The 16,350-nt window shown below is 37.6% G+C and overlaps 1 protein-coding gene across 6 annotated transcripts in view; it reads left to right on the plus strand.

Moving 5' to 3' along the window:
* The window catches only part of RAPGEF6 (Rap guanine nucleotide exchange factor 6), a 186,207-nt gene that overhangs the window by 161,884 nt on the left and 7,973 nt on the right, over window positions 1-16,350 (plus strand). For 3 of the 6 annotated variants that reach the window (XM_016197093.2, XM_016197094.2, XM_087816406.1), the window contains 4 exons: window positions 2,095-2,315; window positions 6,989-7,180; window positions 9,679-9,813; window positions 15,557-15,785. In XM_016197093.2, coding sequence (XP_016052579.2) covers window positions 2,095-2,315; window positions 6,989-7,180; window positions 9,679-9,813; window positions 15,557-15,785 — 777 coding nt within the window. Of the gene's footprint in view, window positions 1-2,094; window positions 2,316-6,988; window positions 7,181-9,678; window positions 9,814-12,757; window positions 15,786-16,350 lie in introns of those variants that run through there. The other 3 variants (XM_087816407.1, XM_087816409.1, XM_016197095.2) reach the window with 3 other exon arrangements.

Here is a 16,350-nt window from a genome sequence, read left to right on the forward strand (position 1 = left end):
TTCTTTGTTTCTCATGTGTTTTCTTCTGTATTATACATTTATGTCTCTGTCTTTTCTGGTTCCTCTCACTGAAAGTAGAAATTGAATCCCAGCATTACTATTATAAAGAAGAGAACTTGGTCCATATATCTTAGTGGGAATTTGGGCTATTTGAATGGCTAATATTCCTTACTCACTGATGATTCAGCTTTAGGTTTGCATTGTGTGATGCTAGCAGACACTAGGTATTTTCATTTTTGCATTACAGCATTTTCTGTTTTGGAGGTGGAAGACATTTTGTCAGTTATCACAGTTTTTATTTATTAGAAATGTATGTATGTTTGATTTGTGGTGTCCCTTTCTCTCTCTCTCTCTCTCTCTCTGAATATCACTTAAGGTAAAAGTATCAAATGTTTGTATTTGCTTCTAAATTTGGGGGTTTAATTTAACTGCATTTCTATTGTTAGACACACAATTATTTTAGGTACCATTAAACTTACACTTAATGAAAGAGCTCTTATATAAACCTATGTATTTTTATCACATAACACCCTTTACATTCATGAAAAGGAAAATACAAGCAAATTAAATTGGTTGGGTCTTTCTAAAACTTCTTCATATTAAGAACGTGCATCTTCTAAATCACTTTTAGAGTTATTAGTTTCTGGGGGGTTCTCCCCAAATGATATTGCCATCAAGTGTGTTGGTAATGCAGCATTTTTTAAAACAAGTCATAAAAGAGGTAAAAGCTATTGGTGCTGTGCTCTTAGGCTGGCTTTGCAAATACTTAACAGCTAGCCCCCTTTAATGCCTGCTTTGGGAATGTTTTTGAACTTGTCACATTCACTACCTCCTTAAAATCATTTGGTTCCTGGGTTAATAGAGTAACTCACTAATGTCATTGGATTTTCTTCCAAACCTTTCTGCAAGTTTTGAAGCTTTTTGCAAGTGTGATCAGTGACAACTACATCACAGTTTCTGCCTGACCAATAGTTGCCATTAAATGTAAGACACACCCTATTTCAAAGATCTTAAAATTGTGAAAGAAAAAAAAGAACCATAACCCTTTTACAGCTTTGTTTCACTTAATATACAATGAAAACATTAGGATTTTAGTATCTGTTTTAAACTTGGTATATGAACACTGAAGAACAAATTATTGTGTGGTTGTCTACATAGAATATTTTTCTGTAAATATTAGGCTAATTTAGAAAAACCAGATACCTTTGTTATTTTGGAATGGCAACTGCCTTTAAAATAAAATTCATCGTAGAACCTTGTGTTGGATGGCCTTGTTAGAAAGGACAAATAGCCTTGTGTTTCGGGTTTTTCTCTGGTTCTTGGTGTAGTCTAGAGAGGAGAATTGGGTGAAACTAAAGCTAGTTTGAGTTGTGGTTATTTCTGCCCAGCTTGCAGTTCCATCACATCAGAAACACTGTAGAATGAAGATCTCAGGCCCCAGATCCCCAGTCCTAGTACCCACACATTGCCTAACTATATCATATGTGAGTGGAAGAATCGAGTAACTTTTAATTGCATTTCTGATCTCTGACTCTATTGAATTGAATATAAATCCTGTTATTTTTCTTACTGGTTTTCTCTTTGGATTTTGGCCAAAATCTGGATACTGGTAAAATTGTTCGATATGCTAAGAGTGGGCTTGCTGTAGACTGGTATGGTGATGGCCGTAACATGTCCAAAGCAGCACAGGCAAGCAGAGCTGCTCTAGAAACTTTCATGCTGAAGAACTCTGGTGCAGAGATCTGGCTGAGGATGGGTTTGTCCTGACTCCAGCTCATGCCATATGGAGTACATGGGTGAGCACCAGGGCCAGAGGATGCTTTTATTTGTCACAGTTGTGCCATGGCTTACATAGGCACAAACACAAGTCTGATGAAATTAATTACTCAGCGAGGAGTTATTCTTTTGAATTCTGCACTTTGCCAAATCTTAGAACATTGCCATATGTGCCATATTACTTTGCATTAATGCTCTTCATCTTTTAACTCATTTACATCAGCATGCAATAGTATTAACAGAACAAATTTATCTTCAGTCTGCCGTGTTTCATTCTCATCTTTACAGCCCTTTATTGTGATCTCCATCTTCTTACAGGTCATTGAGTCAAGGCAGCACAAACTCAAACATGCTGGATGTTCAGGGAGGTGCTCACAAAAAAAGAGCACGCCGTAGCTCTCTGCTTAATGCTAAGAAGCTATACGAGGATGCCCAGATGGCAAGGAAAGTGAAGCAGTATCTTTCCAGTCTGGATGTGGAGACAGATGAGGAGAAGTTCCAAATGATGTCATTGCAGTTGGAACCTGCATATGGTACCTGTGAGTACAAGTTTTCTTTTATGTGGCACTAAATAGCACAATAAAATAGAAATTTGCTTCTCTAGAGTTGTGCTGAAGTTCCAAGAAAGTTAACTTACACTCACAAAAGGTTACTGACAAAACCCAAGCATCATGTTATCCTACTAATCAGAGAATTCCATCCATTCCTGATGATTACCTTATGCAAGAAATAGGGGTAAATAGTTCGTCTTTAAAAAACATTATAAAGTCTTCTTGTAAAAACTGGAACATTATACTGAAGCACTTCTATTTGAGAACATTTTTACCTTTATTCCTAAATTAAGAGTAAAAATAAATGAAATGTTTACCTTTTTTTAAAATGTCATGGATAGCCCGGCCAGGCGTGGCTCAGCAGTTGAGCATCGACCTAGGATCCAGGCAATCAGGGTTCGATTCCCAGCCAGGGCACATGCTCGGGTTGCGGGCTCGATTCCCAGTTGGGGGCGTGCAGGAGGCAGCTGATCAGTGACTCTCGTCATTGATGTTTCTGTCTCTCTCTCCCCCTCGCCTTTCCTCTCTCTGAAATCAATAAAGATATATTAAAAAAAAAAAAAAAAAGTCATGGATAATATTTACCAAATAGAAAATACAAGAAATTTAATTAAAACACTGTTAGAGATCATAAGTATATTATAGGTGTCAGTAAGTAAGGTAAAACAAGAAAAATCAGACATATTCTGATACTGTTAATATATTAAAAATATGAGCAAAAAAGAGCCTATCCTCAAAATTGTTTTGTTTTTTAAAAGTACAAAAAAGAATGCATGTGTTTGGGTCAAGGAAATCATTAGTTGTAAAAGCAGAAATCAGAGATGATACAATATACTCTTCGTTGTAAACAAAATAAAGATGACCTTAAATAATAAGTGTTGTGTGAGTATGTGTATACCAATGGAAAGCATAGAACATGTTAAATGCTGACAGAATATTGGAGGGGAAGGTTCAGATTTTCTCTTTTGTGTTTCTCATTGGGGGAAATGGAAACCATCGGAGGTTGACCCTGAGACTGATAAATGGCATGGAATATGCATAATAATAGATGTCAAAAAGAGAAAGTGGAAATACAACCAAATATTGATTTTAAATTTTAAGAAATGACTGACTTTTAAAACTTAGGGTAACAATTCATTTACTAAATATTGTTATAGCCTAGCCGGGCGTGGCTCAGTGGTTGAGCGTTGACCTGGGATCCAGGCGATTGGAGTCCGATTCCCAGTCAGGGCACATGCCCGGGCTGTGGGCTCAATCAGTGACTCATCATTGATGTTTCTGTCTCTCTCCCTCTACTTTCCTCTCTCTGAAATCAATAAAGATATATTTAAATTAAAAAATAAATAAAAATACTGTTATAAAAATAATATCTTGAACACTTCTACTGATGAGAAAAGGAAAGGAGTGTGATGGAAGGATGCCCGTGAAGGGTGAGGACAGTTTGAGTCTCGTTTATTACATCTGAGCAAGGCTTTCTTCATTGAGCAAGGGCTTGGAGTATGTTTATAAACTCTCTGGCTCTTTCTACATCAGACCTATTAAATTAGGAGAAAGAAATAATAAAAGCTAACAATGAGAGCTTTCTGTATGCCAGCAACCATGCTAAGCTCTTTTTAAACAATGTCATTTACTCCTCACAGCAATCTGTGAGGTGTCTGGTATTGGAATTGTATTCCAATGAGATAATGCACCCTCCAAAAAACTGCTTATACAAAGATGTTCTAATATGTTACAGTAAAAAAGAAATCACACAGATATTAAAATGCTGGTGAATTCTTAAGTACATATAGACTTGGAAGGTATGTGCGAAAATTTCTTACACATGGGCTATCAAGAATAGTGTCAGCCATGGGAAAATGGTACTATGGAGAGTAAAGACTGAAAAAGTGTATAGAATCTTTAAAGTTATGCATGTTTTAATGTTCAAAACCATTACATACTTAATTTATTAAAGCACCCTGACCCTGCTTTGAATAATCATCAAAATTATTTTTTCCCCAAGTAACTCAGTATAGATTTTATCATCTTGCGGTTACGGAGCATGATTTATTATTCCTGCTTTCATCTGAGAAAAGGGTATTTGTTTTGTCTTTTGTTTTCACTGTCAGCTTTTCTTTGTTTCCTAAACCTGATTTGGGATATTCACAAGCATAGAAATGCCTTCTGTGCTTTGCTCATTGTTACAGTTTTAAGGCCCAGAAAGATTCCACATACTAACCTCTGCGTTCTTTCTCTCTCTCTTTCTCCCCTCCCCCCTACATCTGTGTACCCTTGTCTTCTGATACCCACCCTAAACTTATCTGTCTTTTCTCTTAATACAAAATGATGTCCTTCACTATATATTTAAATTTTTTTTTAATGAGAAAACCTATGGGACTTCCTTAAAGTGAGTTTTGTGAAAATTTAATTTAATGCATATTTCTTTAAATTGGTTTGAGAATCTTTGATTTCTATTACAAAACTGATTTTTAAATGTTTAAATAATGACCATCCCAAACCCAATCAATAGTTGATTGCTGAGCATTGTAGAATTTGGTTCTTCGTAGTAAGTCAGTATATGCAGATTTTGATACTCATCTATGAAGTCCTTTTATACTTAAAGTTGTCTCTTGACTTTTTTTTTGTACTGTAGCAATTAATAAAGTGTCAGTAGAATTGATTAGGATTGAGAGGAGGGGGAAAATGTATTTTATGGCTCTAACCAAAAGGTAACATCTTGGATTCTATTAGTTGATGAGACAGTGCATATCATCCCCTAGAAGTCCCTGTGTTTTGACTTTCTTACCACTCAAAATATTCTCTGGGCTCTCAAAATAGAAGCATAGTAGCTATTATAGCTGTGCTGGGGCAGGGTAAGTTTTCTAATTTTGCTTTTGCCTTGTTTAAAACAAATCGGTCATGGAGGGATGTGTTGAAACCATGCTGAATAACTGACAGAAGAATTAAAAGTGCTTCCTGAATGAAGAGCTTTTTCCTTTGGATTACAGTATTGATTTTATACAAAAGAAACAACTTTTTGTTTCTTAACTTGAGAGTTCTCAGTTTTTAATTCTAACATTTTTAAATATTCTAACCATATCTCTGGTATTCCTGTGGGTAACTGTTGCAGTAATTTCACCTATTCATTCAACAAATACCTATTAATGGTCTTTTTTTGTAGGTCACTGGACACACAGGGAGTTAGTAGTGAACAATATACAGCCCTTACTCTGTTAGTTACAGTCCGGGGCCGGTGAAGGGACGTTAATTGATTAATCACACGGATACAGGGGTTGGCAACAGTAGGTTTACAGTTGTGAGTATGCGAAACACAGTTTATTCTTGTATTATTTATTAGTTGTATTATTTTTCATATGAACAACTGTAAGTCTACTTTTGTGTCTCTCCCCCCCCCCCAAATTATCAGTGCTGTGAAAGAAAGTCACAGGATGCCTTGAGAATATAAAACTTAGCATCTAATCTAGTCTGTGCACAGTGGCAGGGTATGCCAGATCATACAGGCCTGTCAGGCCTTGTTCGGGTAATTTGGATCTTGATCCTAATAGTAGTGGCAAGTCATCTGAAGGTTTGTGCTGGGAATTTGGAGAAGGAAAGTGATATAATCAGATTTTCACACTGGAAAAGTCACCCTGCTATTGTATGGAAAATGGCTTGAAGGCAACTAGAACTGAGACAGTGAGGGGATATTTCAGTAGTATAAATGAGAAGATGTAAGCTCTTCCAGTCCTAGGTGTTTTGGGAGCTTCAGGCTTTGGTGCAGACATCGCCAAGTCCAAGAACCACACCGCGTGTATAATTAGTCCCAGAAATGGCATTAAGAAACCCTAACCACAAAGATTCGAATGTCTTAAGGGGTGGACCCCAAGTTCCTGAGGAACATGCACTTTGCCAAGAAGCACAACAAGAAAGACCTGAAGAAGATGCAGGCCGACAACACCAAGGCCATGAGTGCACATGCGGCTATCAAGGCCCTTGTAAAGCCCAAGGAGGTCAAGCCCAAGATCCCAAAGGGCAGCAGCCACAAGTTCAGTCAACTTGCTTACATCACTCACCTCAAGTTTGGGAAGTATGCTCATGTCTACATTCCAAGGGTCTCAGGCTCTACCAGCCAAAGGCCCAGGCGGTGGCTGCGGCTACAGCTCAGGTTCCAGCTCAGGCTCCCAAAGGTGCCCAGGCCCCCACAGAGGCTCCAGAATAGAGGTCTCTGTCCACCAATGTGAGGGTGGAAGGACTGGTGTGACCCCTCGGCTGCTGTCTGCATGGAGTTGGTGTCCTCCTGTGGTATTTGTACAAAGAAACCTGAGACAGGATCTGTCCCACAAAAAGTGTGTATGTGTGTATGTGTGTGTGTGTGTGTATATATATATATATATATATATATATAGTATAGACCAGAGGATTTTAACTTGGCCTTCAGGGTGATGGTGGAGGTAGAGCTAATGAAGTTAAATATATTCAAAAAGTATTTAGAAAGTAAAATTAACAAAATAATTCTATAAAAATTGTAGAGATAACATTTTATAATATATGAAGTTATTTTTAGGAAAATTAATATATTTTCTGTGTTGAAAAGGTAGTTTTAATGCAGCCATTTATTGTCAGTGGTAATAACCTTCCCTAAAAGAGTGCAGAATTACATGTTTCTTACTCTCTTCTTTTAGTGACCAAGAATTTAACTGAGAAAAGATCAGCCAAATTGTCAGAAATGTCTCCAGTGCCTATGAGATCAGCTGGTCAAACAGCTAAAGCCCATTTGCATCAGTCCCACAGAGTAAGCCAGGTGCTTCAAGTGCCAGCTGTTAATTTGCACCCCACCAGGAAGAAGGGGCAATCAAAAGACCCTGCCACACTGAGTGAGTATTCACAATTAATATCACATTCATTTAATTGGAATTTCCAGGGGAGTTCGAATGAAAAATAGTTACTAATGTAAGTGTTCAGGAGATCAGCTATTGTATTTTGTGTAATTAACCATCATTCATGAATTTTAAAATGTGTCATTTTGCCTATAGGTATTTGATGACAGTATACATGTTTTAAATGCTGACATTGGAATTCCTGTAATCAGATCAACTGAAAACCTAACAGCAATACACTTGGGTACCAAGGGCTTACTGCAGTCAAAGGTGCATTTAATCAATTACCTAATGCAAATGCAACCTTTAAGAATGAAGTTGCTTATTCTAAAAGGGACTGTATGTTGGTTTTTCATTAATGACTACTTCTAAAAACCCTAGTTAGGAGACACAAGAGCATGTAAAGTACAGAAAGTATAAACCACACTTTTTTTCCGTCTGTTCGACCATGTAGACATTATCAAAATTACTTTTATTTGTTGTTTTAATAGTATCACTATTATAGCTTTTAGATTGGAAGCCAGATTAGTTTTGGTAATTAGTCTAGCATTATTAGCCTAGCGTTATTACTTAGTCTATGCATTATACATAGGACATAGTCGGTAGAACTTTGTGAAATGTGAATTTAATTTGATTTTGGTTTGCAATCCAAAGTTGAAAAGAAATGCCTATACCTTTGCTAGATTTTCAGTCTGGTGGTATAGACACTCACACAAATGGGTATCTTCAATAAAATGAGTTTGCTGTTATGCCAGGGATCTGTACAGAACCTATAAAACAACAGAAGAGGGGGAGCTTTTAGGGCAGGCAGAGGTAAAGTAAAGCTTCAGAGAAGGCTTTTTGGAGATAACACCTAAGCAGATCCATAAAAGTAGATCAGGAAAGAGGTAATTCGGCAAAGATTCCAGAGAAGTTGCTTCAGGCAGAGGAAAAACTTGGTATCTCCAAGGAGCTACAGGCAGTTTGCTGCCTCTGAGTACTAAGCTACAGGAAGAATGTTGAAACAATAATAATTAGAGCTGATACAGAGCACTTACTGGGTGTTAGACACAGTTCTAAGCACTTTGCTAACTATATATTATATTCATTTAACCTTTATAAGAACCCTGCATGATAGGAACTACTCTCACTCGACGGGGAAGCCGTAGAGGGTCTAAGTAACTTACACATTACCAGTAAGTGTTGGAGCTGGGAGTCGAGCCCAGGCTAATTGGCTCAAAGTCTTTGCTTTTAACCACTGTGCTAAATAGCCACCGAGGATAAAGATAAGTAAAGTCATAAGCATGCTGAAGTTATAAAATGGCATGCTAAAGGAAGGTTGCCAGTGGGCAGCTATCAAAGAGATCTGAGCAAGGCAAGGGCCAGTTAATGTTGGAGAACAGTAGGGGCTGCAGTAAGACTGGAGACTGAGACCCGAATGGAAAGCTGATGTGACAGTTAACTGGAAGTTCCTCAGAGCCTGAACTAGTTTGGTGACTATGAAAATGAAGAGAATTGAATGCAAAATTCAAGTTGATAAGTTTACTTGTTAGGAGTAATAAATGGGACAGGTCTAGCTCTGGTTTCTTGCTTGGATGTGATCACCTGAGATGCATTATTACTTGTACCAGGTAGCCCTCTTCCCTCTTCTTGTAATACAGACTTCATCTATGTGATAAATACATTGATATTAAAAATGGCACTTATTAAGTAAAAACGGCAAGTACGCTGTGATTTGAATTATTTCAGTGTCAAAGGGCTGCTTGTCACTATGCTGAATCCTTGTCAAAGTTGGGCTTACTTTACTGGTTGAGTACAGTGTCAATAGCTCTCTGATACTTCTTAGAGATGTATGTCAATATATGGAAACCATTGCTAAGTTTGATCTATGCTAAACACGACCACCTGTTGGACAAGAGTAATGATAGAACTTTGCAGGAATGTTTCCATTGGGCTCCATACTATTTTTCTATAAATTCATGATTCTTTCTGTTGTCTACTTCTCTCCTGTAGTGTGAATTTAGTGCTCTTGAAAAGGGCTGGACTGGCAGCCCTGCAGCCTCTTCTGTATTCCCACAGCACAGATGCACCACAGGTAGTGACAGTGCCAACATCCCCACACTGCCCCTGCCACATGCCTCGCCCTGACTTAGAGAGGCCACCTCTAGAGGGGAGGGAAGAGTTTGAATATATGCCTTCTCTATTAATACTTCCTACAGGTGTATCAATTGTGGGGCCTGGGACTTAGACTGTTAAATCAATTTCCCTTATGTCACAAAACAAACAAGAACTATTATAATCTGGTCTGTGCTTACTGGCTGAATTTGAACAAATAACCTAGAGGTGAGAATCTCTGTATACCATTACCCAGTCATTTAGTGCGTTTGTCATTTACACATTTCAGTTGAATACACTAGCCATTGTGCATCGTGGCTTTAGTTATGTAGTAATTCAGGCAACTATAGGCTTTCTAATTGTGAAGTGATGCTTATTTGCTTTTTTGGTTTTATTTTTAGGTACAAGTATACCTCAGAAAGTTTCAGGAACAACTGAAGAAATGAGTGGTAAGAAACATACAGAAGATACTATTTCTGTGGCGTCATCCTTACATTCGAGTCCTCCTGGATCTCCTCAAGGTTCCCCACGCAAAGGTAAGACGAGGCAGTGCAAACTGGTCCTTGCTTTACCAGACAACACTTTGTAACACATTTTATTTTTCATTCTGTAGTAATAACAAAATATGAAGGGAAGCATAACTTCTAATACTTTTTGAACTTGCATATTTTGGTTGGAATTGTTCATATGCTTTCCAGGTATTACGTAGGACTTCTGTAGTCAGTGTTTGGTTCTTACTTGACAGAGGACAAGCACGGATAAGAATGAAGGCAGAGGTCCTAGTAGTTTCGTTCTGTGCAGATTCTTAATGTTGCTATTCTGTGGAGTATTTGAAAATGAGAATTTCTAGAAGAAATTGTTTTTAACCAACAACAAGATTTAGGAAAAGAAACAAATATTTAGGTTGATGCATTCCTTTCTTTAGTAATGGAGTATTACCTTTTTGTTAATCAGGATTTAAAATAACCAATACCCTTATGGATTTCTATATTTATATTTATTCATATAGAACCTCTTGAGGTAAAATAATCTGAAATCACTCTTGTTCATTTACATGTTTTTGTAATTCAGACTAAGTTTTTCTTGACTAGCCTGGACAGTATGCATGTAGGTGTCATTGTGTTGGCTTATAGCATTCTAAATAGTGTGTGTGTTTTTACATTGGCCCATCCACACTTTGTGTGTACCCTGTTGAAAAAGGCTCCTTAGTCCTGGCATTGTTTTCACAGATGTAAAAGAATTACATCTTTAAATAGTCACAGTGCTGAATAGTACATAGTCAGAGGGAAGACAAGCTTATGAATTACAGCAGGAAGGAAAAGCTTCCAGAGCTTTCCTCAGCTCCCAAGTCCTAAGTGTCATCTCACTTCTGGAGGATTTTTCTTAATTTTGCTCCCTGTGTCGCAGCAGTGTGGTACAGTGATGTCAGACCTGATTTGGATCCTGACTCTATGTCCCCTCCTATTGCTGTGTCACTACACTACAAGTCACTGATTTACAAGGTCAGGTTTCCTATATGTAAAACGGGGTGGGGGGGAACGACACCACCTATTTTATATAAGGATTGAATGAAATAATATATATAAAGGCTGATACATGGTAAGTGTTCAGTAAGTTGGAGTGTCTCTTCTCTTTCCCTGTTTCTACCCCCAGGATGACATAGCTCCATAGCTGACCTGCCCTTTCCCTTATTCACATAGCTGAGACTGGCTAGAATTTTCATTCAGATTTTACTAAGAAAAGCTTTGTAAAAATAAATAGGACATAGTATATATAAAAGGTGTGTTTATAAAACAAATGTTTCTGATCCTGTTGTGTGTAGCTCATGCATGATTTTATGAGGCAGGCGAGTCTGCTTCATCTCTTTACTACCTCAATGGTCCTTTCAGGTTGGAGAAGTGGGACGGGGAACAGTGCCTGTGTGATCTCAGTGCTCTTTCAGGAACACCTTTACACCCTCCACCGCTTTGGGATGCTATTCAGAAAGTCCCATTATAGACAATTCTCTAACCAGTGTGACTTGTGGGAAGAGGTATAGGAACAGGAATTTCCCTATTGTTCTTACTCCCAACAGAAAATTCACTCTCACTTCTGGAATTAGAGAAGTCTTTTCTCCATTGTGTCTTTCTATGTGTGACCAACAAGCAACTGTGATGTTTATTGTGAGCCTATCATAGTCACGTGGAGAATTCTTAGGAACCGGAAGAAGTTTTTTTCTTCAAAACTATTTCCAGTTCTTACATACACTCTTTCGAAACCCCCACCAAATATTTCTTTATATTTCTGTAGATAGACTTTTGCCTGAGGTCTATGACTGAACAAAAATGCTATTAAACTAAACATACATTATTATTAGGATAAGTTCCTAGTCCTTGCTGAACTTTGGAATTTGTTCTTTGTTTTCTAACAATTAAGAAAATAAGCCTGCCTTCATATTTTTCACAAAGAATTTAAACAGGTAAGAACTTTTTAAAAAATATTTTAAGTATGTAGTTGGTATACAAAATTATATTAGTTTCCCGTGTACAGCACAGGGATTCAATATTTGCATACCTTTCAATGTGATCAACCCTCTAATTTTAGTAATCATCTGTCCCTATGCAAACTTATCACAATATTATTAACTGTATTCCCCTTCACTTTTTTCACCTATTCCCCCACCATAAACAAGTAAGAACTTTTAAAAAGTGCGACATCAGGAGTCCTTAACCTTTTATCTTCCCCAGTGCTAAAATAAGGCAACCTTTCCACCTTGGAGATATAACAGGATCAGAAATTGTGCTTTATAAATACATTTATTGTGTATACTATTTATATGTCCAATCTGATTTTTTTAAGTACTATTCTCATTTTCTACTCCCAGCAAACATTACTTTATTTTTATTATTTTTAATGTTTTCATTGATTTTTGAGAGAGAGGAAGGGAGAAGAATAGGGAGATGGAAACATCAATGAGAGAGAAACATGAATTGACTACCTCCTGCATGCCCCCTACTGGGGATCCAGCCCGCAACCCAGGGGCATGTGCCCTGACCAAGGAACTGAACCAGTGACCTCTTGGTTCACGGGTCGACATTCAACCACTGAGCCACACCAGCTGGGCCTATCTGATTTTTGCTAACCTTTTTCTTAGTAGAATCTGCCTGAACATTCTATAGGTAGTTACTTTTAAGAAATACTTTTTAAAATATTTTTGCTTATGATTTTTTACCAGCTTATTCTGATCAAGGTAACCTTTATCCTTTGTTCTGTCTTGCACTGACTACTGTGTAATGCTATATAGAAGACTCTCCATGCATTAAATTATATGTTGCTAGATTTCAATTTTTCAGATATTAAGATGTTAGATTTTTCTTTTCTTTGGTGGGGGGTGGGGGTGTTAGAGTTTTTAATAGTGAAATGTTATATAAACCAGGCTAATTGTGATTAATTGGAAAGAATTAATTGACCATGACAGGGTTTTTGCATCTCTCCCTCCAGTTGGCAGTATCATATCTGATCACAGCATCCTGCTGCACCTCTCAGGGTCTACCTCATCCCCTCCCAGTGAGTCCAGCACCGAGATCAGTGGCCACAGCTACCCCGGCATAGGTGGGGTTTACTTGCAAAAGAAAATCCTTCAAATTACCAGGAGCACAGCCAAAAGAACAGACAGGACCAAGAAGGCCACTGAGGAGAATAGAGACAGGACAAGTTGTGAGAACACAGCCAGAAAAAGAATGACATCCCCGTTTAGAAGATTTAGGGAAAGAACCCTTTCAAGGGAGAGACTAGCCAACAGCAAAAAAGAGGACGCAGATCACAATCAAGCTGCAGAAAGCTGTGAGACAGTGAAGGATGTTGGGAGCAACATCAAAGATGAGAAAGGGAGTGACATCTGCAATTCCAGTAGCCGAGGCAACAGTAACGCTCTAAACTGCTTCTATACGCGATTCAAGTCTAAAAGGAGGAAGACACTCTGAAGTTCCTTATTTAATTTTAGTGTTAAATTTGTTTTCATTTATTAATGTAAATGGAGCTTAAGTTATTTGTCAAAGCTTAGGCAAATAATTTAGTAAAATACTATTTATAAGTATTTCATGGTTAGTGTTACAGATCCTCTAGCAACAAAGTCCTATTTAATTAAAGTGCCTTATTTTTACATGTTATTAATGTCAGTAAACTTCATATTCTTGTATTCTGTAGTTGGCTTTATTTCCTGCCAGTAGCAGCTGGGTCTGTGAGTGAAATAAGTAGAGGAGGCTTTTTAAGAACCAGTATATACTTTCACATTAAAACCCCCAATAACGATCTGATCAGACAGAACCTTTGCCTCAGAGAATTTTATTGCTATCTTCTTACTGCAGCTACTTCACAAGCTAAAGGAAAAAGAAGTGTTTGGGAGGCAACAAACTGCATCTTGTCCACGTACACTTTTTTTTATCATCCACTTTTCATATCTCTGATCAGAGGAGGAGGGAGAAATGGTCTAACATAGCAGGTTCAAGGTCATCTGGGAAACTTGTTACAAAATCCAGTTACTCTGTTCCACCACAGACCTCACAAATTTGAATTGCTAGAGATGGGCCCAGGAATGTGTGTTTTAGTAAGCTTTCCGGGTGATTGTTAAAATTGATTCTATTTACGAAATACTCATCTAATGGACATAGGAATGAAAATTTTAAAACAGTAAAGCAAGTCTATCCCCTAGGATAAAAAAGAAATTATTTTTTTCTTTGGAGAATTTTAAAATTTATTTTTTTATTACAGTTTACATTCAGTATTTTTGTTAGTTTCAGGTGTATAGGACAGTGGTCAGACAATCATAGTTTAAGGAGTGCTTCCCCCTGTATTTCCTGTACCCACCTGGCACTGTACATAGTTATTACAGTATTAGTGACTATATTCCCTGTGCTGTGCATTGTACATCCCTGTAACTGTTTTGTGACTACCAATTTGTATTTCTTAATCTCTTCACCTTTTTTACCCAGCCCCCTCAATCCCCCTCCCATTTGGCAATCATCAGTCTGTTCTCTGTATCTATAAATCGCATTCAATTTTGTTCAATTTATTTTTTATTACCTCATCTTGCAAATTGACCAGTTAATTCCTGAAGGGCACTGATAAATAGTAATGATCCCAAGATCAGAGAATGGATAGGAGCTGAGACTGGCTTGTCCTGTGCCTGGCCCTATAAGCTAAATATAAATCACACATTTTCTGGGTCTTAATTTTTCTCTCTGAAATAGTTAATGAAACTGCTTAATAAGGTTATTGTTCAACACAGTTTTTTTCTTTAATGACTTGAGTTGTATATGATTATAAAGCCTATAGCTTTTGAGATTCCTAAGGACTGAACCAAAGGTTATATACCTATCGAGCCACATTCTCTCAATGAACAAGAACATAATTGTTTGCTTCTTTGAGACCTACTCCTTGCTGGGAGTACTACAGCATTTCTTTTTAGACAAAAGAAGTTTGGTTACTTTTCTAACACTTAGGAAAACTAACTCTTACATACATTTAACTATCAGGCTGCAGACTTGTTTTGGGATCCTTCCACCTCACTCCATCTCCAGCCTTTATCCCAAAGAATGCAAAAGAAAATCTCTCTAGCTATATCTGCTGTGCAGTGAGACATAAAACAATTTAAAATAGGTAGATGCTGTTTTTTTCATAACATTCTTATGTCAATTCAGCTGTTGAATGTAATGTAATATTCTGCAAAGCTGGTGAAGACAAAGAAAACTAGGTATAAGATTAAATCCAAATCTAAAACCATTTTTTAAAAAATACTAAAACAGTGACTTTCAACTTGGGGCACGACTTCTTAGGTGACATAAGCAAAATATCTGGGGTAAGTATATGTAGTTTGGAAAAGCAAAAATATGATTCTTTCCCTTGAGTCCTGACTGCTGTCTCTCACCAGTACCTCAAGAGGTGGTATTTTGGACACTCAGGTCAGGCCATGAAATATTTATGTTAATCAAAAGAGGGGACATAGAGTTAAAAAGAAGTTGAGAAACTCAATATATGTAACTTCTTAATGTTTTTTTCATATACTAAATGTCTTCTTGTTTTATTAAATTTCTGTAGCTTTGTGAGAACCTGGGGCAGATAGTTGGACTAGTTTTCTCAGTAATAGTGGCCTTGACTTCTTTATTTGTTAAACTTGGAGTTGAATTGGTATGGTGTGGGTAGGTAAGTGGATGAATATGTAAGGGAATGTCCTCTCCCTGACCACATTCCCCCGCCTGTTTTCTTATTTTGTTGTTTGATCACTTGTCTTCTCTCATTCAGGTTATGCACTTGTACCATCAGCTAAATCTGACAACCTATCTGACTCCAGCCATAGTGAGATTTCTTCACGGTCCAGCATTGTGAGCAATTGCTCTGTTGACTCCATGTCTGCAGCTCTACAGGATGAACGGTGTTCCTCCCAGGCTGTAGCAGTCCCTGACTCCACTGGGCCATTGGAAAAGACAGAGCACCCCTCAGGGACAGGAGACCATAGTCATCTTGGCCCTGGGTAAACATCCTTGCCTGTGTTTATACCAGAAAACTTAAGCCAAGTAGCCACTGCACAGTGCTCCCCAGCTACCCTGTGGAGTGGTTGCAAGGGGATCCTTATTAGAGTGTGAAGGCCAAGCGTGTATTCTCTATACTGGATATGCAAATAAGTACTTTTCTGAAAGATGTATGGGTGCTCATATCTTAAGTGTTACTGAATTCAAGTTAACTTTCTATCACATATACCTTTTCAATCAGAACATAAACCTTTTCAGTTAGAACACAAAGTGAAGTTGTTATTGATGTGGGGGGGGGGGGCGGGGTTTAGCATCCTTACTGTTAGGTTGGAGATTGCTGAAAAGACTGCGTCTTTGACCCTTACTCTCTGAAAATACGATTTAGGGAGTGAGAATTACCAGCTAGCAAAAGAGTTTAGCTCTAAATTTCTAATTAGAGTCAAGCAAAATGGAAATTTTTGAAAAAATTGATTCTGAACTGATAAATATTGTTAGATTTGGTGTACTTTAATATGTAAAATGTAAGATATAATAAAGTAGTATCATCATATTTGTAAAGGCTTCTAA

Source organism: Miniopterus natalensis, chromosome 4 (assembly GCF_054644295.1).
Source record: "Miniopterus natalensis isolate mMinNat1 chromosome 4, mMinNat1.hap1, whole genome shotgun sequence".
NCBI classification, from domain to species: Eukaryota; Metazoa; Chordata; class Mammalia; order Chiroptera; family Miniopteridae; genus Miniopterus; species Miniopterus natalensis.